This window comes from Antedon mediterranea, chromosome 11, assembly GCF_964355755.1.
Source record: "Antedon mediterranea chromosome 11, ecAntMedi1.1, whole genome shotgun sequence".
Lineage (NCBI taxonomy): Eukaryota > Metazoa > Echinodermata > Crinoidea > Comatulida > Antedonidae > Antedon > Antedon mediterranea.
The window spans coordinates 16,184,348-16,203,859 of NC_092680.1; the positions used below are offsets into that span (position 1 = coordinate 16,184,348).

Genomic DNA, 19,512 nt, shown 5'->3' on the forward strand with positions numbered 1-19,512 from the left:
AAAAAAAAATGTATACTTACGAAAAATAATATTTAATTAAAAGAAACAATACCCACACAGTTTTTTAACGCAATATTTTTTTTTTTCACATTTTAACATTTTTTAACAATATTTTATGTTGTATTTCAGAATTACCTACCTGTCAATATAAATAACCTTACTAAAATACATATTACATTTTATGCAATGCAAAAAAAAAGAAGTTAATTCACACATTGGTTCAAAAGTTATGAATCATTTAAAGACAGGAACTTTTTGGGCATTTTTGAGACATTGGGAAAATCACGCGTAAAAAGCCCTCGGACGAATTTTGGAGGGCGATATCTAAAAAAAAATATGTCGAGGACACCCAAAAAAAAAAATTCTTGTACAACTCTGTCGTATCTATGGGTTTGGAAAAAATAAGAACTTTAAAATTATTAGTATAAAAGTTATAACCCTTCAAAAATGGGTTCAAATATAATTAGAAAAAGTGCCATTTTTCAAGCAAAAATCACTGTTTTTTGGGCACTTTAATGGACCATAACTTTTGAATGGATAATCCGATTTCAATCATTTAAATTGCAAAAGTTTATGTTCAGTAAGTTCCTTCTGATTAACTGAAAGAAAAAGTACCATCATTAATTTGAATTTTTACATTGGGATACCTACTATCACGAGGCCTAGCTAGGCCTAGTAGCTACTACTAGTACTAGTAAGCTACAGTACGTTTAGTTTTACGCACAGGGGCAAGCCTCTAGGCTAGGCCTAGCAAGACTATGCTAGACAAGGAAAGAGGGAGTAGGCATGATAGACTAGAGTACAGCAGTACTTTACGCACGGCTACTCTAGCTAGATAGAGGGTCGGGCTAGTAAGTCCTAGCTAGTAGTAGGCTACACTAGCCTAGCTAGTAGTACTAGTAAGGCTAGCTAGGCTCTCTCTAGCATAGGCCTAGATGTAGGCCCTCTAGTATGCCTCTAGGCTAGGTTTTAGGCCCAACTAGGCTAGGACCTTCCTAGCCTAGGCCTAGGCATACTGTAGTATTTCTATTTATTAAGCCAACAGCTTTAGCTAGCTAGGCCTACTACTAGGCCTAGTACTACTAGTAGTACTACTACTAGGCCTAGGCCTACTACTACTGGGCGGGCCTAGTAGTAGCCTACCTAGGCTAAGCCCTTAGCCTAGCAGCCAGGCCAGGGAGCCTTAACAATTTATCATTTTATTAATTAAGGCTCCCTAGGCAATACCTAGCCTAAATGTAGGCCTCCTGTAGGCCTAGCTAGCCTGGCTTAGGCTATGCCTGCTACAGTACTAGCCTACTAGCCTAGCCTTAGGCCTAGGCTAGTAGTAGTAAAACTAGCTAGGCTTGCCAGCTAGGGCCTAGTTACTAGGCAGGCCTAGTAGGCCTGGCCTACTAGGTCTAGGCCTAGGTACTGCTACTAAATAAAAAGGGGCTGGCTGGCTGGGGCCGGGCCTAGCCCTAGCTAGCAAGGTTGGTTATAGGTTACCTACCTAGGCCTAGTAGGGCCTTCTACCTATATGCCTACTAGGCTAGTAGCTAGCCTAGGCTTCTCTGATCCTACGCCCTGAGTGTACTAGGCCTACACTAGTAGTAGGCCTAGGCTAGGCTAGTCCTTTTTAGGCCTAGGGCCTAGGCCTAGGCCTATGCCTAACTAACGAAACAAACAATACATTTGTTCAAAGTCAAAAAAAAGCCTGGGCCTACCCTTCTTCATTTGGTTGGTTCATGATTTCTTGATGTTGAAGAAGCTCATTCGAGTTGTTAATGTTGGCCATTGCTTGGTTAACAGAATCTTAGAATAATTTTCGAATTCGAATTTTGCTTAGTAACACGTTATGTGAAGACTACAGCACACGTTAAAACAACTGATAGAGAGAAATCTCAGGTTGTTGTCGATTTTTAGGTGGCCGATTCGCTACTTATATAGATAATTAGTAGCGCGTACGCGTGCACGTTCGAAATGCATCTTTTTGTTCTATGCGCGGTGAAAAGAACGGTCGGAACGTTCCATGGTTGCCATGATACACTTATCGAAATTCCATCGATCATTTTCGTTGAGAGCTGGGACAAAGATTGTATAGCGCCGCTAAACAATCTTTGGTTAGGAGCCCTGGCCTAGCCTATTATGCAAACTTACCAAGGCACTGTTATTGACTGCTATTTTCAAATTGACTTTCTCCTAATGATACATGCCGGGGATACATGGTACCTGCTATAATCAATGGATGATTATGATTAATTTATGTCAACAAAATGTTACGCGAAATAAGGAAAGATGATATAATTCGGCCGGTTAGCAAGCAAGGAGGTTGCCGTATAGTCTTCCGATTTCCAACAATAAAATAACTCCTACTTTCCTTCAATTCCCAATATGAAAGTATAGGTCAAGGCCTGGGCGGGCCTTTTGTATGCCTATTTTAGAAATAGTTATAATGAACACTCTCTAACTAAACAAGTTATTAATTAGGAATACGTCATGCCTAGAGAGTAGGCCAGCTACTTTCTGTTTTAATTTGGTTGTCTAAAAAGGGGAAATTTTCTTCAGATAGGCCTAAAATAGGGGAGGCCTAAAACTAAGAAGATACGACCAAGAATTATTTTTGACAAAGAAAATGACAAAGAAATAGAAAAACAGAGAAAGGCGTGGGAAAAAAAGGTGACGGCCAAACGCGGGCCAAACGCCTTAAACCGAGCTACCCGCAGGCTACTACTCAAGAAACTAAAGAAACTAACTAAAAATGTTACCAACTTGTTATGTTATTTTTGCAGTAGGCCTACACCACGTATAGTTATGAAAAGAACTGTTGTTTTTCTCGACGTTTCGATCAACAATAATAATAATATGCTTAATCGTTCTCAGGAGTATCAAAGCATATTGATCGAAACGAATCAACAGTTGATTTCGCCATGCAACTTTTCAAACAATATAAGTAGTAACTTATATATATATATAAATATGTATAGGCCTATACTAATAATTATTCGCGAGTAGGAAGGAGTCAACGAGGTTTGCCATAGTCAAATAGAAAGTAAAGTAATACAAATTCTGCTTTTATTGAATTACATTGCTTTAAAAAAAATTGACTTCGTTCAATTCTTCCTTTGAACTTTTCAATCGTATGTTTCTTCGCTGCTCTGAATTTACTTTTAATTATAACGCTTTCCAAATTGACCGTTGATTCTCGGTCACTGTATCTATTTCCAAAGTATCGTAGGAATATTTGGTAATAAAACATTACATGTGCTTCGTTCACATAATAGTATCTTACCATTAACCTTACATACAGGCACCACATGCTATATAAATGAGATGCTGTAATCCTGTATTACCAAATATTTCGCATAGGCCCTATTTTTAGAATATAGGCCTATAACAATGTGTAATATCACAACGCTAAAGCTTGGTTCCCACTAGAACGTAACGCAAGGACGTAAACGCAACGCAAGCGTTTAACCAATGACAAGCGAAGTTATAGACAGTTAGCAATCACAAGCGAATAAGCCATCGCTTTTGATTGGTCAATTCACTTGCGTTGCGTTACGTCCTTGCGTTGCGTCGATAGTGGGAACCACGCTGAAAGGGGCCATCTTGTTTTACTATATTATAATTATTTCTTATGAATACTTTTGGCATGCCGTCCAAAGTACATACAAAAAATACCGTAGGCCTACTTGCTTTATTATGTTTTTATTTGCACAATCGATATAAAACGTCCATAATTATGTTTTTCCGCATATAGCTATTATATACCAACCATCGATATATTGATGACGTAAAAAAGTGTCTTTATCTTTGGTACGAAATGTTAAAAATAGGACGTATCTGTTTGCTCTCTGTATTGCGGCTGAGTGCGTTGGATTTTATAATTTTTGCATAATTGCTCAAATGTCTAATATTAGTCATATTCAGCTTAAATCAGAAAATGTAAACATTGTGGCGCAATACTATGTTTCACAATCGCCTCGAACTGAATTATACAATTTGTTTTATAGATTAATTAAACCATAATAGGACTATATGCTACAGTCGTACAGTATGGTCACATGGTTTTATCTGACACAATTGTTATCTCAGCTTTTTTTTATCAACACGCCTCGCTATAGTTTATGCTTGCCATGTGATTGATTAATTCCGCATTAGGCCCTATGTGTCGTGTATAAGTTTTACTCAACGGAAAATTGATAGACAGTACTGAACGGCACAATTTATACGTTCAGCTTTCAAGTAAAACATTTTCTCGCGTAATCACCTCCTCCAGCCATGAATTTATATTTTTGTCTGAGATATTTGTGTGTTGGTAGGTGTGTTTGTTGCAGGATAATATCAGAACTGATGAAAGGCTCTTTACCAAATTTAAACCACGTATGTGGTCACGAACGACTCCATTCGATTTTGGAGGCAATCCTGACCAGAATTCCAATTCTAGACCGCTTTTTATTACTTTACTAATTTTAGGCCGTAGTGTAATACGTCAAAAACTACAAGACGAATCTTTCTCTTTTTACTCAGGCGAAAGTTGCAACTCTCTGATTGCTCATTGTTAGTAGGCATATTATTTCACTTTAAACATAACATTACTTTAGAAGATCAGTGTATTGGTTATATTTATTCAATAATACCGGTGCAGGAAATACAGGCATGTGATAAAACAACCTATGCCTATGTACAAAAACATTATGTCTATGAACGTGTACAACACTAGTAGTTAACTTCAAAGCTATAAATAGATCAATCATAATTGTGTATTACAAAGATGATAAAAACTACTGTATGTAACAGGTATTTATTTAAGAGTTTCCAAGTAACATAAACAAAAATAGTCCATACCATACATACATTTTATAATATAAAGAATACTGTAATTGTTGCTATTTCTAGGTAAATAAATTAATAAACTTGAATTAAATTAAATAAAGTTTATATTCTTGTAGTGTTTCATGAGCATCGGAATTTTGAGTAAATACCGTTGACATCAATCAAAACATGTTCACGCGTCATGCTAATAATAATACAGATACATTAAATAGAATCAACCTTCTTCATTAAGTTTACATAATAATAAAGTGAAGGTTTACTAATTCAATAAAATCAACAATTTGGCGTATAATATATATTATGTACCTTTCCGTAATACTTTGTAAATCAATAAATTGCATTTTTTAAATTTAGCACGCATAAAAAGACTATTATTGTTTATGGTTGTATGAAACAGATCATTTAATGTATAAAGTTTAATATTGTTCTAGAATATTTAATTTAATTTTTTTCGTCGTGTTTGAAGGAATATCTCTAATTGCATTCCTTCATCAATCCAGATGTAGCACTGAATCATTGGAACGGTCTTAAAAAATACAATCAACATGCTTTATAATTTTATAATACATGATTTAATAGAAAAACAAAGCCACATCTACACAATCATGTCAGTAATATTAAATATCCGGTCTGGTTAAAATTTATAATTTCAACCTTCATAATATTGTGAACTTTATTAATTATTGTATAACTTGGTAGAATATTCAAGTTTCTAGCAGAGTGGTATCTACGGTGGCTGATTTCCGGCCTAATACGGCGTTATAACGCCCTAATACGGCGTTATAACGCCCTAATTACGGCGTTATAACGCCGTATTATTATAAAATGTATTATTTGGCGGAAATCAGCCACCGTAGGTACCTCAATACATCATCAATATTTTTGCCAGTGTATTGTATTTTCTTGTATGTATTGTAAACTAACAATAATAATTTAAAGAAGTGCAATTTCTCAAAGAGTGTAATCATTTCTCAAAAGTAGAATAGGAATCTCCACCAACTATCAACATTTCTGCAATAAATTACAACAGATAGATGTTACTTATTGGATCACAATTGTCTACATTGCTCAATATTTTATTGTTATAATCGTGTCAAATGTTGTATTGTCACAACTATACTGACAATACAAAATAAATGTTGACTTGGCTTATCATACAAAATTATGAATACCAATTTATATTTCAATTTTGCCAAAAGTGTAGTTTATACGAGTAGAATATGCTTTAACCAGAGATAACTATTTTGTTTTGAGTTTTAATAGGGTCAATTTATACAAGTCCTTTTCAAAAAGACAACATAACGACAACATCTTAGTACAGTATAAACAATCAATTTATTTATCAATATTATTGGCCCAGGTGAAAACAAACAAAAATTAAAATGACTGAATATCGTGGCTCAAATAATTTTTTAATTGGTTTAATAAATTTCTTTGGTTAAATGTTAAGCATAAAGTACTTAAAATAACATTTTATCAATGTCAATAAAAAAAATTATGAAAATGTCAATGTATGATTTAAAAATTCAAAAAAATGTAGAATGCCAATGAATTTAAAAAGATGAAAATGTGCCAAAACTGTCAGAAATGCTAACATTATTCCTATAAAAATAATAAAAGTTAATTAAATACCTCCAAATTAATGTAAACCTCCACCTACACCCAAACGCATTCAATGTAAACATCCATATACCAACAACATTAACATTCATAATTAATAATCTATCTAAAATTAAACATCATTTTATATAACTACAATGAAATGACGAAAACATGAACAATAGTGCAGTGAATATCCTAATAAAATATTTACATACCTAGTTTATTATAAATAAAAGCAAATGTTTCATTTTAAACTTTGACCTTTGACCTTATCTTGCCATTGAACAAATAGATTTTGCACACAATTCACGGAAATATCATATGATACAGTATAGGACTTTCCTTTGGGACACCCTACATATTCAGGAGACACTCCAGTATTAAGGGGACACTTAGCTGTGAAACAAGGGGAAATATTATAATCAAATAAATATTTGATTTTGAAATTTCTGGCTTGACAGTTTTCACTGGTGAAATGTTGGCTGCTAAATTTTCAATTCTTTTAAATTTCTTGATTTCAGAAAATTTATAGTTCATCATTTTCATATATAGGCCTATATATGTTTTCCTCCTATTAAGGGGACAATTTCGGGTCTTGGTAGTGTCGCCTGAATACAACATGTTATGATTTTCAGAAAATAGTAAATGATACTAGTCAACCATCACAACACAAAACATCGGCATACCTAAATTAAGTCAGAAACCTACCTAAAAGTTACTTTATAATACATAGAATACCAAACACAACATATCATATAAAGTATATACAGTACAGTATATATATATAGTATTCATCTTTAAACATGATTAAAATGTTCCATTAAAAGGGACAATAAAAAAATTGTATTAAAAATATATCAGCTGCAAACATTTTAAACTTTTAAAATTTATTTTCTGTAAATATTGCTTCCAATCAAGACAAATCAAACAAGGTAATACAATATGTAATAGTTATCTAAGTAGGCCTAACAAAAATAGTACAGTATAGTAACATACAAGTTTAGTAGTAGTTGAGATTAAATATCAATGTTCTGAAATGGTATTTTTTGAAAAAGTGGAGAGAATAATGTAATAATAAAAAGAGATGTAGATATGATAATGACAAGCCTCAATCAAATAAAATTTGGAGAAATCCAGGGTCATCTTTTTTTTTTTCAAGAAAGTTGATGATTAAAAAGTTATTCAAAATTATTCGCATCACTCTTGCACTCATTGCAGTATTTTGTTGTAGAGGTTTTGGTAAACAGTCTACAAGTAAAAATAAAACTTTAGCAGTGTTGTTGCTATGTTGTGGTAAATGTATCGTTTTAAAGGCACTATCAGGTTTTGCTTTATTTGATATATAGTTTAATATCATATTTTATTTATTTTATTTTCAGTTTTATTATTCCTATATTTGTGTTTATTTATGACCTTCCCAAAACAATTTATCAGTTATTAATTATTATTATTTAATAAGTTTTGTTTAGTAATTTCAATTTTGTTTCCATTAAATATGAAGTATGTTTTTTTTCCAGATCTAATTTCAAACTAATATAACACTAATTGTATTGATAACCACACACTTTATTTTTCTTACCCTTCTTGAGGTTCACAATGTACTAATCATTTTTTTCTGATGTCATACTCATTTCTTTCTTAAAAAAAGAAAAAAAAATGAAAGGGATTATACTTATAACTTAAAATGAATGATAAATGATCAATATGTAATAATAATGATTTTTTCCAAGGTCTAAAACAGATTGGAAATATTCAGCGTTTGAACTTTGAGAAAGATCAATAGATCCTACAAATCGAAAGTGATAGTATTGAATTAAGTTACATGATATGCAATGATGATGTACAGAATTATCTTAGCAAACAAATGGATTTTGACAAAGCAAAATGTATCACAGCCTGTCAATAGTGCACAGTTGGCATCCAATTAACCGAACGAAATAATCTTACAATACAAAACATCTTTGAAAACAAATTCTGGTATCTGACATGGTTTAAAACCATGTTGATTTGGAATTAGTAGGCAACCTACTGCTGGTTGTTATTTAAAACTTATTTACCGATTGCACTGATATCTTCATCTTCATTTCCTACAATGAAAGTCAAACAGTGTTTCATTTCATTTCATTTCATTATTTATTTGGTCTATTTAAGTATATACAAAACAAAAAAAACTGAAATTGGGGAGACCAGGGTCAACCTAAGTGAACTTAATCACTATAGCTGAGCCGGTTGACCCAACCCAAAGTCAGTTTACACATAAAAGACAAAAAACAGTTACATTACAGCGAATCAAAATGAATATGAACTTTTCTAATGAAGGCTGATGGGCTTTCTAGGACTGCAGCATCTGTCAACGGTCTGGGAAGCTGGTCCCAGACATCAATGTTATCTGTTATGCAGAAGTGCATACTGTAAATACATTTTTATTTCTACAGGATATTATCTGACCCTTTATCTGACACAATTAAACCATTTAACGTTCATTAAAATTGTAATATTACAGTGTTGGTTTATGTGTGTGGACCTGGAATTTAGTCAAAAACTAAGTGGTCAGAGAAAACTATCGGTTTCAACATTCTCTTGATCTTGACCATTTCCTACAACAAAAATGTAAACAGTGTGCATATTATAAATGTTATCTGCTGTATAGTGAGGCCGAAGCTCTAAATTATAATTAGATAGCAATACATTTTTTTAAGTGCTAGGCATTAAGGGGGTCTATGTGTGCAAGAATTAAAAATTTGACATTCAACAGCAATTGTACCAAATAGGGCAACCTTTCTTGTAATAATACATTTTTTTTAGGTGCTAGGCATTAATGGTTTCTGCTGGATCTGTCTAATTTTATCTGTACTCTGTCCCTTGATAATGTTGTGTACATTTATAACAGTTAGGGTTAGATACTATGTGTGCACTAGTATTTTGTGATCAGTATGGTCAGTAGAAAACGGAAAAAAAAAACAGATTTTAATTGTTCCATGTGTTTTGTTCCATTCAGCAATTGTACCAATAGGGCAACCTTTCTTGCAATAATACATTTTTTTTTGTAGGTGCTAGGCATTAATGGTTTCTGCCGGATTTGTCTAATTTTATCTGTACACTCTGCTCCTTGAAAATGTTGTGTAAATTTATAACAGTTAGGGTTAGTTACTGTGTGTGCACTAGTATTTTGTGATCTGGTCAGTAGAAAACAGAAAAAAGATTTTGTTCCATGTGTGCAAGAATTAACAATTTGGCATTCAACAGCAATTGTACCAATAGGGCAACCTTTCTTGCAATAATACATTTCGTTATGTGCTAGGCATTAATGGTTTCTAGTAGTAGTACTGGATTTGTTTAATTTTATTTGTACACAATATGCAATTAAAACATCTCAAAACATTTAAAAACTGCAATAACTGCCCCTTGATAATGGTTTGTATATTTATAATAGTTTGGGTTAGATACTGTGTGTGCATATAGTATTTTGTGATTATTATGGTCAGTTGAAAACGGAAAAATATGTTTTGTTCCATGTGTGCAAGAGGTAACAATTTGACATTCAACAGCAATTGTACCAATAGGGCAACCTTTCTTGGAAAAAAAAGATTTTATATTGATTGGAATAATCAGCTAACTTAATTATTGCTAATAATTTAAATGGCAAACATAATTTTTGACTAGGCCTATAGAAGTTACAAGAGATAATAAGATAGATAAGTTGAACAGCCTTATTTACTAAGCACCTTGAAAGAAGCAATGAAATGAGTATGTGCATACATACTGTAACATCATAAGGAAGCTTTTGTTACAAGGTGGATTTTTCCCAAAAAAACATTATTTAAATTAAAACTTTTATACAGTATCTATATTCAAGTCTGACTACACTGTACTTTGAAAACACCATAGTTACATAGAAAGGAAGAAAAAAAATATTAAAGTTTTTGGAACTGTAGCAAAAACTTGCTTATATAAAAGCATAGAGTATGTAAAGATGAAATTGAAAGTGATGAAGACTATTAAATGAAGTAAATTCAGTATTTATCTATTCAAACACACACAAAATAAATGCTTTGATCTGAATCAAGTTGTTGATACACCATGCAAATACCGTAAACAAGTAAAATAACCAACCAAGAAAAGTAATTATGATGATCAACAAGCAATCTATTCAGTATACTGTAGCTCATTATCATAATTATAATAGTCATTTATAAATTCAATTCACAAGAATCTTCATAAGTTTGACTCCTGTTCCACAAACTATTTAATACCAAAATCACATCTTGGATTTAATTTTGCACTTTAAAAGTGAAAACAGTTATGGGTGGCTAAGAAATGTTATATTTCGACTACTACTTTTATACTATGCACTAATTTTCTAACATAACTTCTACAACATATAATAGATTGCAGAACTGGGATATTAAGCTGATACATGCAATGATAAATATGTAATGTAGTTTAATAAATTGTTAAAAATGTTGTCTAAAGTATTGTTCAAATACCATGCATTTAGTTTAAATTGTTTTTAATACATGCAGTATATTATATTAATTAAAATTATAAAAATCATATAACCAATATAATAATTTCTAACCAGAGATTTAGTATAATTGCACAATTAATCTTATTAGAAATACTGTAAATCAAGAATCATCTTCAATTGGAAGAAGAGTGTAATCAATATTACCTTGAGATGCACTTGCTGTTTGCTGTTCTGGATCTCTTTGATCCTTTGTATGATTGTTTTCAATGAAAATGATGTAAACAAGTGCTCCAATGAATGACCCTACTACTGGCACGAATAATGGAATCACAGGCCACCAGTTAGGATTACTACAATTAAAATAAAGATGAATAAAGAACAAATAAATATTCTAAACTTGACAAAATCTGTCACTACACTCTTTCAGTCCCATTCAAGTCTCTGAAGAAGTATAATGAAAAATGAAAAACTCTAAAAAGAAAATACTCTATTATATTTGGTTGGAATCACAGGCCAACAGTTAGGATTATTACAATTAAAAGATGAATAAAGAACAAATAAATATTTTAAACTTGACAAAATCTGTCACTACACACTTTCAGTACCATTCAAGTCTCTAGTATAAAACTCTAGCATACATGGATTTAATTCTATTGGATTGGTTGAATACTACATTTTGTTTGTTCTCTTACTCTATAAATTTGAGAAGATTTTTGGAAAAACTTAAAATATATAGATAGAAGAATGTGTTGTATGTATAAAATAATTCAATCTCTTAACAAGGTCTCTTCTGCAAGGTTTGCATGGTATAGACATGTCAATGACAATAGTATAGTTACGGAGCCAAGAAGTTGTACAATATGATGTTAGTTGACAAAACTTACCTTAGAAAGAAACATCCTCTGTTGCAAAACCTGTTAAACTTTGAAATATTTATAAACATAAACTTACTCAAAGGTACACATTTGTTCACAACCAGCTATAAGGGCTACCAGCCTTCCAGCAAAATCTTGAAATGGATTGAAATAAAATGGCGCGTGGTAACTAAAAGCCATTCCAACCACTAACAAAAGTAATCCAATCAGGAACGGTTCAAAACTTTTTGGAGGTTTCACGGTTTTAAACGGTTCGTCCTTCTTCTCTTTCTTTTGGTTGTCAATGATTGCCAATACTCCAACAGCAAACAAAGAAGATTTCAAGAGCTTGCAAAAAAATTAAGAGATTACAATTAAAACATTACCACTTTATTCATTTCGTGTGTCAAGTACAACATTTTCAATGATAAACACATTTTATAAAATATACTGCAGTATTATCGGTCTTTTGAGTCCTATGAAAAAAAAAATGGTAGGGAGTGTAAGTTATTTGAAATTCCAAGACTCTACTCTACCAGGAGTGAAATATAGTTCATGTTCATGCAGTGACTTAGACTTGCCCCAAGTCTGTAGTTACTACGGGGCTTTTCGATGTTCGTCTGAAGTACACATATGAAACTCCATATGTGCCAAAATATTTATCTTTTAATAATAATAACAGTTCATTCTTATACAGTGCATTTAAGCAAGCTCTCAATGCGCTGCAAATTATTACCCCGGTCATTATTATTAGGAATAAAAACGTATGGAAACATACTTCCATAATAATGCTCTCAGGGCTGCAAATTAAGGGGTATTTGGTCGCATTTGCGACCTAATTTTTCTGTTTGCGACTAAAGAAACAGAATAGGTCGCGCATAGCGCGACAAGATCGTCTGCTTGTGCGAGTTGTTTCAAATTGAAGTCGGGTGTGTTTTCCCCCTATTTCAAACACTGTGTAATTTAATCTCTCTAACTACGGAAGGCTCAGGAGTTTCCACTAGTCACCGCCGCCGCAAAGGAGTCAGGTTCATTCAAGCGTACAAAGCCCCTAAACATTTTACACTCGTTGTGATTGGAAGTTCGTCCATTTATTGCATGCTGCCTTACCCAATCACACAAAAGGACACCAAACACACAGCACAGTGTGACGCGCGGACGACACAAACCTCGTGGAAAATCACCTCCGTTTTAAAGAAGGAATATAAAATCAATTGTACCCCCGTACACAGAAGTTAGCCAGGGCGGGCGCGGTAGATACAAAGGATTGTCGCCGCGCAGTCATCAGCATTTTTTAGGCAGTATGAATGGTTATATCATGATTAATAAATAATGTAATTAATGATATATATATAATAATATCTATTCATTATATAGATTAAACAGCAGTAATTGTTTATCAGTAGATTTAATACTTTATTCCAGATTCTGATTATCGAAAATTATATATCAGAGAAAATACCGCAACTTTTCCTACGAAGTAGCTTCGTAGATAAAACAGGCTACGTTGTTGGCTTTGTAGGTTACATTGTTTGGCTTCGTTAGTAACCTCAATAAACAACCTCACGATGTTCTTAGTAAGTAACAAGGTGTGAAAATTATTATTTAATGTGTTATTTTTGACTGGCGGAGGAGGACCAATTTGTACATTACTAATAAATATATAAATTTAATATAATAGTTTTTATTCGTAAATATTTCATTCGTGTGTGTTTTTTTACTCTCAACGGCGAATATAAATTTCCCACAACGTAAACGTAGAGACACGATCCAACACAATGAACTATGCCAACTAATAAAAATAATATAGCGAACGTCCAGTCGATCCAGAAACATGCAAACAAAAAGATCGTAAACAATTCATTCTAAATATAGTATCAGAACGTTCAATCGGTCGCTCAAAAAGACTGCCGATAGAAGACCGTAATTAATACAGACCTAGTTTTTTGGTCACATGTCATGAAACGCGATACTCTGTTTTACCACCGCAAACCTCTCGCATGTTTTTTTTTACTCGGTACGAGGGGGATGGCTACAAAACAGTGTACCTGAATTTTGCGTCACATGAAACGTAATACAGCTCTAAACTGTTCCCACGGTTCGCACGTTTTTCCCCTCCAAATTCTGGTCGGGTCTTTTGTCGTAATAATAATTTACAAAGGCCTATGTTAAATCTTAACATGGAATATATATTTATTTTGCATATATTTTGTTGGTGTCCTAGCCAAGGTGTTGTTTTTATAATTCGCTAAATAAAACCAAGGTAGGATTGAATCATGTAGGCCGCTGAAACTCTCTCTGCGTGAGCTGAGGGCCTCGGGCCCGATTTCGTCTCGTCGGCGGATGTCCTGCCAAATTAGGACAACCGATGTGTAGGGCGGCTACAAAAATTAACGTCTAGGATTTTAATTAGCCAACAATACATGTTTGTTTCCATTGTTTATGCTCCTAACTAAAGGCGATGACATTGGTGTTTACAAATTACTAACCCTACGAACCACCGTACGATCGACGCGTAGATATTATCATAAAATCGTAGGCATGGCAACGAACAATATTTTGGAAATTACAGGATATGTTTAGCCATTTTAGCGAACAATGACCTACGATCTATTTACGCGTAGGCTACGAAAGGTTACGCGAAGCAGTAATTTCTTTCTGTACCGTAAAAATAATAATTAATAGATCTTGCGTGAATATAATAAGTGGCGCATCATCAGGACCAGTGCCTAAATGTGCATAACCCAAATTAATTGAATTCTTCAGTGCTGAATTTTTGTGCTCAGAAATCGATTGAAACAACCTATAATTACTCAAAAATCTCCCCCCCCCCAAAGCGGGGCCATTGGCGGCCTCCTGACCCCCAGCCTAAGGTTGTACTGTATTTCATTTTTATACACCCCCCCCCCCCCCACTAAACTAAAAACGGATCTGCGCGGATGGGGTTTGAGGTTAGTTGTCGATGAAAAGGTGCTACTAAAAAAATTGGTGGTGCTACCAAAAATTATTATGAGCCATCATACAAATTTGATAGTGCTACCAAGTAAAAAAGTTAATTTGCAGCCCTGGCTCTAGTAAACTGTGTCTGGAACCCAGACTAGCAGTGTCTATTCAAGCTTAGTCTTAGTCAATTTCACAATTTCACAGTAATAATTTAAAAGAAGCTGGTTGCAATTGGTGGATGCTTATTACTTAAATGGAGGGCCACAATAATATTAAAGCATTGTTATACAATAGTAAATTCCTAAATGTATTATCAGAAATATTTTAGTAAAATATACTACTGTATATAAAGTAAATAAATCTAAATGATAAATGACTTTGCTTTATATTTAAAATGAATGCAATTCTCATACCACGTCAAGTGAAGCGATTCCATAATTGCCACCATTCACAACTGAACAAAATAGGAGGCCAGTGTTGTCATCTTCAAAATCATTTAACTGGTCTACAAAAGAATATTATTGTGTGAAAAATACATTCATAAATGACGAACAATATCATATTGAATAAAAGAACTGAGCCATGGGCGATTTAATATAATGTAACCATTCATCAAAATAGTATATACAGTCTATGCATATTATAGAATAAAAAAAAGAGACTTGAAATGCAGTACAGTACAACTTTATTGGGTTGTTCCAACACAACCTGACAACTTGTTCCAACACAACCCGACTCCAAAACACGAGTCTAGATTCCTTCTCAAACCAGGAGGTCTCTCACTGAACGTCCTCTATATTAGAGTAACATTCACTTGGTTACAATAATAGCACAATTTGATTGTCTAGTTGGTTAGACTTGCTTTATATTGGTAGTTTAATATACACCACACTCTTTCCATGATGCGTGTTAAAAAGGGCATGGCCAGGAAATTGAGGAAATAGCCAATTGTACATTGTCTAGTTGGTTGGCAATTGCATTGCTATGCACATTAAATAATGAAACTTTATGAGGTGAATGTGGAAAATATTTTTATGAGTTGATAAATTGACGGCTTTATATTTATTATTAATAGTTCCTTATATTTGTATAAAATAAATATATATATATATATATAAATCCAAAGGCAAATTACTGAAAAAATGACAATGCTGTGGGTATCAGTGGCTGGTTCTCAATGGAAATACAAAAAAAAAAGCGAAAAGCTAAATCAAAACGATAAAGTAAAACAGCCAGCTATAATGAAGCATTTTTGTGTACAATTGCTTACATTGTATACATTTTTAAAGTAAAAATGGTATTGATACCAAATTAATTTTATGACTTCTTCTTCACCTTCTAAGGTTAATCATCATCTAAATTGGCCAAAGAAAATGTGGTGTTCAGAACTAATAATCCTAATTATTTTTTAATTATTCTTAATTTATCTTATTTTTAATTAATTATTTTTCTAATTATTTTTTAACAATATAAACATATTATAATATCATATTATAACATCTGTTTACAAAATAGCTGCCAAAATAAAATCTATTTAATTACATAATTCAACAACAGTGTAATTAACAGAGCTACTCACCGAAATATAAACCCCAGATCAGAAATGAGCCTAAAAATGCCCCACAAAATTGGGCAGCTAGCAACAGCAACATGTCTTTAGTTTCAATCTTACCCATAAAACGGAAAACGAGGGTTAAACCTGGGTTTAAAAATCCAGCTGCAAATACAACAAAAAAGTACACAAATGTTTACTGTTTAGTTGTCTCAGTACAAAGTCTCAATAAGAGATTATAATTAGAGTTTCTAGAGCCGGTGGTGTTGCTCTATGATTCATAGTCAACATCTCTGCCCTGATAAGGGTTAGGATTACTTTACATAAACCTGATGACAAAGACGAACAGCCCATTGGATGGCCACCTTGTATGGTTGTATGAATAATAATAAATCAATCCAAATAAGTGAATAATAATAATACATATGTCTTATGGTTATATTTGAATAAAGTGCACTACATACTACTACTACTAATAAAACACTTTCTTTCTTTATTTCCATTCACAACAAAAAAGCATAAACATACATAACTATTCATTACAAAAATGAAAGAATGGAAAGGGGGAATCTCTGAAGTACAGCTTATAAGTAGAAACCCCTTGTTACATAGAGGTGGGATTATTATTACAATTTGCATTAACATTGAAATAGAAAGGGGGAATCTCTGAAGTACAGCTTATAAGTAGAAACCCCTTGTTACATAGAGGTGGAATTATTATTACAATTTGCATTGCATTTGTATCAAAGTAATTAAGTTAGGCTACATAATACTGGGTCATATATTCTGTTATTATGTAAATCTTACCATTCTCAATGCTTATATACAATCCCAGCATATATCCAAATGAAATGCCAAAGTTGATGTAGAAAATACCACTGGCATCATATGAAAATGTGTTATTTATTGAATTTTCTAAATTGTCATTGTTATAACAATTTACATTTGCCACCACATTGCCACTAATAAACTGTAAATAAAGATAAATATATTTATATCTAAAAAATATTTTAAGATTGAATATTATTATTGTTATTATTACATTTCTTTACCCAGGGTAGCCCAAACAGTTTAAATTGGTTTTCATTAGGGCCCTGCATACAACATTATACATTGTTAAAAACTCAGCAGAGACTTAGTTATTATTAAATACAGTACATCATACAGTAGTCTCAACAGGCAAATTATTTCATGATGTGTTCTCTAACAAAAAAACTTGTGGACTGTCTTGTTTAACAAGTTTGTGAAAGTGGCATGAATAGGTTTGTCATGGGTGTTAAATTGTTGAGACATTTGCAAACGAGAGTGGCTTATTGTAATACCACTCTTTCGAAAAAAGAAGCCATTTCAGTTTTGAAAACATCTCTGATGATCGGGTAAGAAAATCGCAGTTTAGAATTAGTCTAGCTGCTCTTTTTATACACTTGTTAAGCAAAGTATTATGTGATATCGCCCTCCTCATAATGTACAGCAGTAGTCCAGTGATGGTCTAACTAAGCTTACATAAAGTATGTATAGACTGCGTTGGAGGACACAATACCGTACTCTGCTTAATAACATACCAAGTTTATATGAAACTGTTTTCATGATATGTTCGACATGTGGCATCCAACCTAAAGTCTCACCAATTATTACCCCTAAGCATTTGCAATGCATTTCTCTAAACAATTACAGTATTATCAATATTAATATCAAAATCGACTGGAAATTTTCTTTTTTGGATCCAATGAGCATAGATTTAGTATGAGTGCAGTAGGTTGATTTAATTTATTTTAGAGTTGTTTAAATAAAATTTATCTATTTAAAATACGAAGAATAAAATGTTTAAACAAATGAAAAAAGACATCACACTATCACAGAATCCATGGTGACCAACACAATATTTAAAATCAAAAATTGATTTAATAAAATTAAAATGTTCATGATGAGCAAAATTTAAAATATGGAAAACAGGTTATTCTTAGTGTAAGAAGACACGTCAGGCCCCAGTATATATAATATAATGACAATGGCAATTTACAAAGTGTGGAATAGCGATTGTTTCACAGTTTCATTAACCCTTATGAATAATCATCATGATGTAATTGTAATGTAAATATTATCAAATAAAATTAGAAAATGACTAGGCCTAGGCCTAGCCTAAGTTTAATAGGCCTACATTTGGTCCTGGATCCAATTCCAAGGAAAGTGTTTTTACATCGTCATTTACCACACTTTTTTTTACAAAGCCTTGTTTGTAGGGAGGAAATGCCTGCTGAGATCAGGTTACAGCTAGCGCCTAGGCCTATTATATAAAAGATCATACAGTACATGTTATAACAGTGCAGTGGAGTGCAGTGGTGGTAGACACACCTTCTTTTGTTGCGAGTCATCACCACTCACTCCCCGACCTACCTATCTAGGCTAGGCCTAATAGTAGTACTAGGCTAGTACTGATCACTTACAACAAATATGAACATTCCAAGTAATTCAGAAAATACTTGTTTCCACCCGCTTTTTGATGCACAACTACATTTTTCAAATGTGCTTTCATACCACAGCCCCATGATTATCTATTAGGCCTAGCTAGACTAGCTAGAACGGTATACGTCACGCGGGTAAGTCCAAAAAATATTTATAGAAAAGGGGAATTCCCTAAGTCACATGATGATGAAACGCCCTCAACCAAAAACTTTTGGAAAACTGAGCTCTCTATCTATATATAAATTTACGTAAGGGCAAAATTCGGTAAATCGCGCCTTACTTTTAGAATTTTTACTCGATGGTATATAAAGTTGGTTCGTACTTTCGGTACTGATTTTAACCACCTGATGTAACCCTGTTTACTAATTAAATTAAGTTAGATAATTAGTTATTGACGATTAAAAAGAATTTAGGTTCAACGATTTGCCCCAAATAGGGGTGTGTTCTGATCGTGGTATACACTGTCTAATGGATGTCCATCTTGAAAAATACCCGCCACAAAAATGCGAGGAGGCTTCGCATTTTCCTATCTCCTCCTACGATAATTGTTTTTAATAGCTGAAAACCGGTTGAACAGCTCGAGTACAGTATCATAATGTTGAAGACAGGCCGATTTTCTTAAAAAATACTATTGTGATAGATTTAATATACGTTTATACAAATGTATTGAATTGCGATGAATGGAACATTCCAATATCTGTGTCGTTCCACAAGTGTCTATTCCCTCAGGCGTCGTAAAGGCAAGTACTGTATACTCATAACAGAAATTCGATCCATTTTTTTTTCAATCTGTGCTGCAGAGGTTGGATATA

General features: G+C 33.1%; 1 protein-coding gene across 10 annotated transcripts; it reads right to left on the reverse strand.

Annotated features, from left to right (window-relative positions):
• Positions 1-4,597: 4,597 nt before the first annotated feature.
• On the reverse strand, positions 4,598-18,818 carry LOC140062230 (aquaporin-9-like). Of its 10 annotated transcripts, none has more exons than XM_072108345.1 (9): positions 18,682-18,818; positions 17,045-17,207; positions 16,265-16,402; positions 15,099-15,190; positions 11,840-12,090; positions 11,093-11,238; positions 8,478-8,507; positions 8,000-8,053; positions 4,598-5,829 (listed from the first exon to the last, which is right to left on the reverse strand). In XM_072108345.1, the coding sequence occupies exons 1-8, from the start codon at positions 18,781-18,783 to the stop codon at positions 8,022-8,024; spliced, it is 954 nt and encodes a 317-aa protein (XP_071964446.1). In that variant the 5' UTR covers positions 18,784-18,818; the 3' UTR covers positions 4,598-5,829; positions 8,000-8,021. The 10 variants fall into 10 exon arrangements, with proteins under 10 accessions (XP_071964446.1, XP_071964445.1, XP_071964447.1 ...); XM_072108344.1 differs by having other exon boundaries at positions 4,598-7,668; XM_072108346.1 differs by having other exon boundaries at positions 8,000-8,057.
• Between the last annotated feature and the right edge of the window lie 694 nt (positions 18,819-19,512).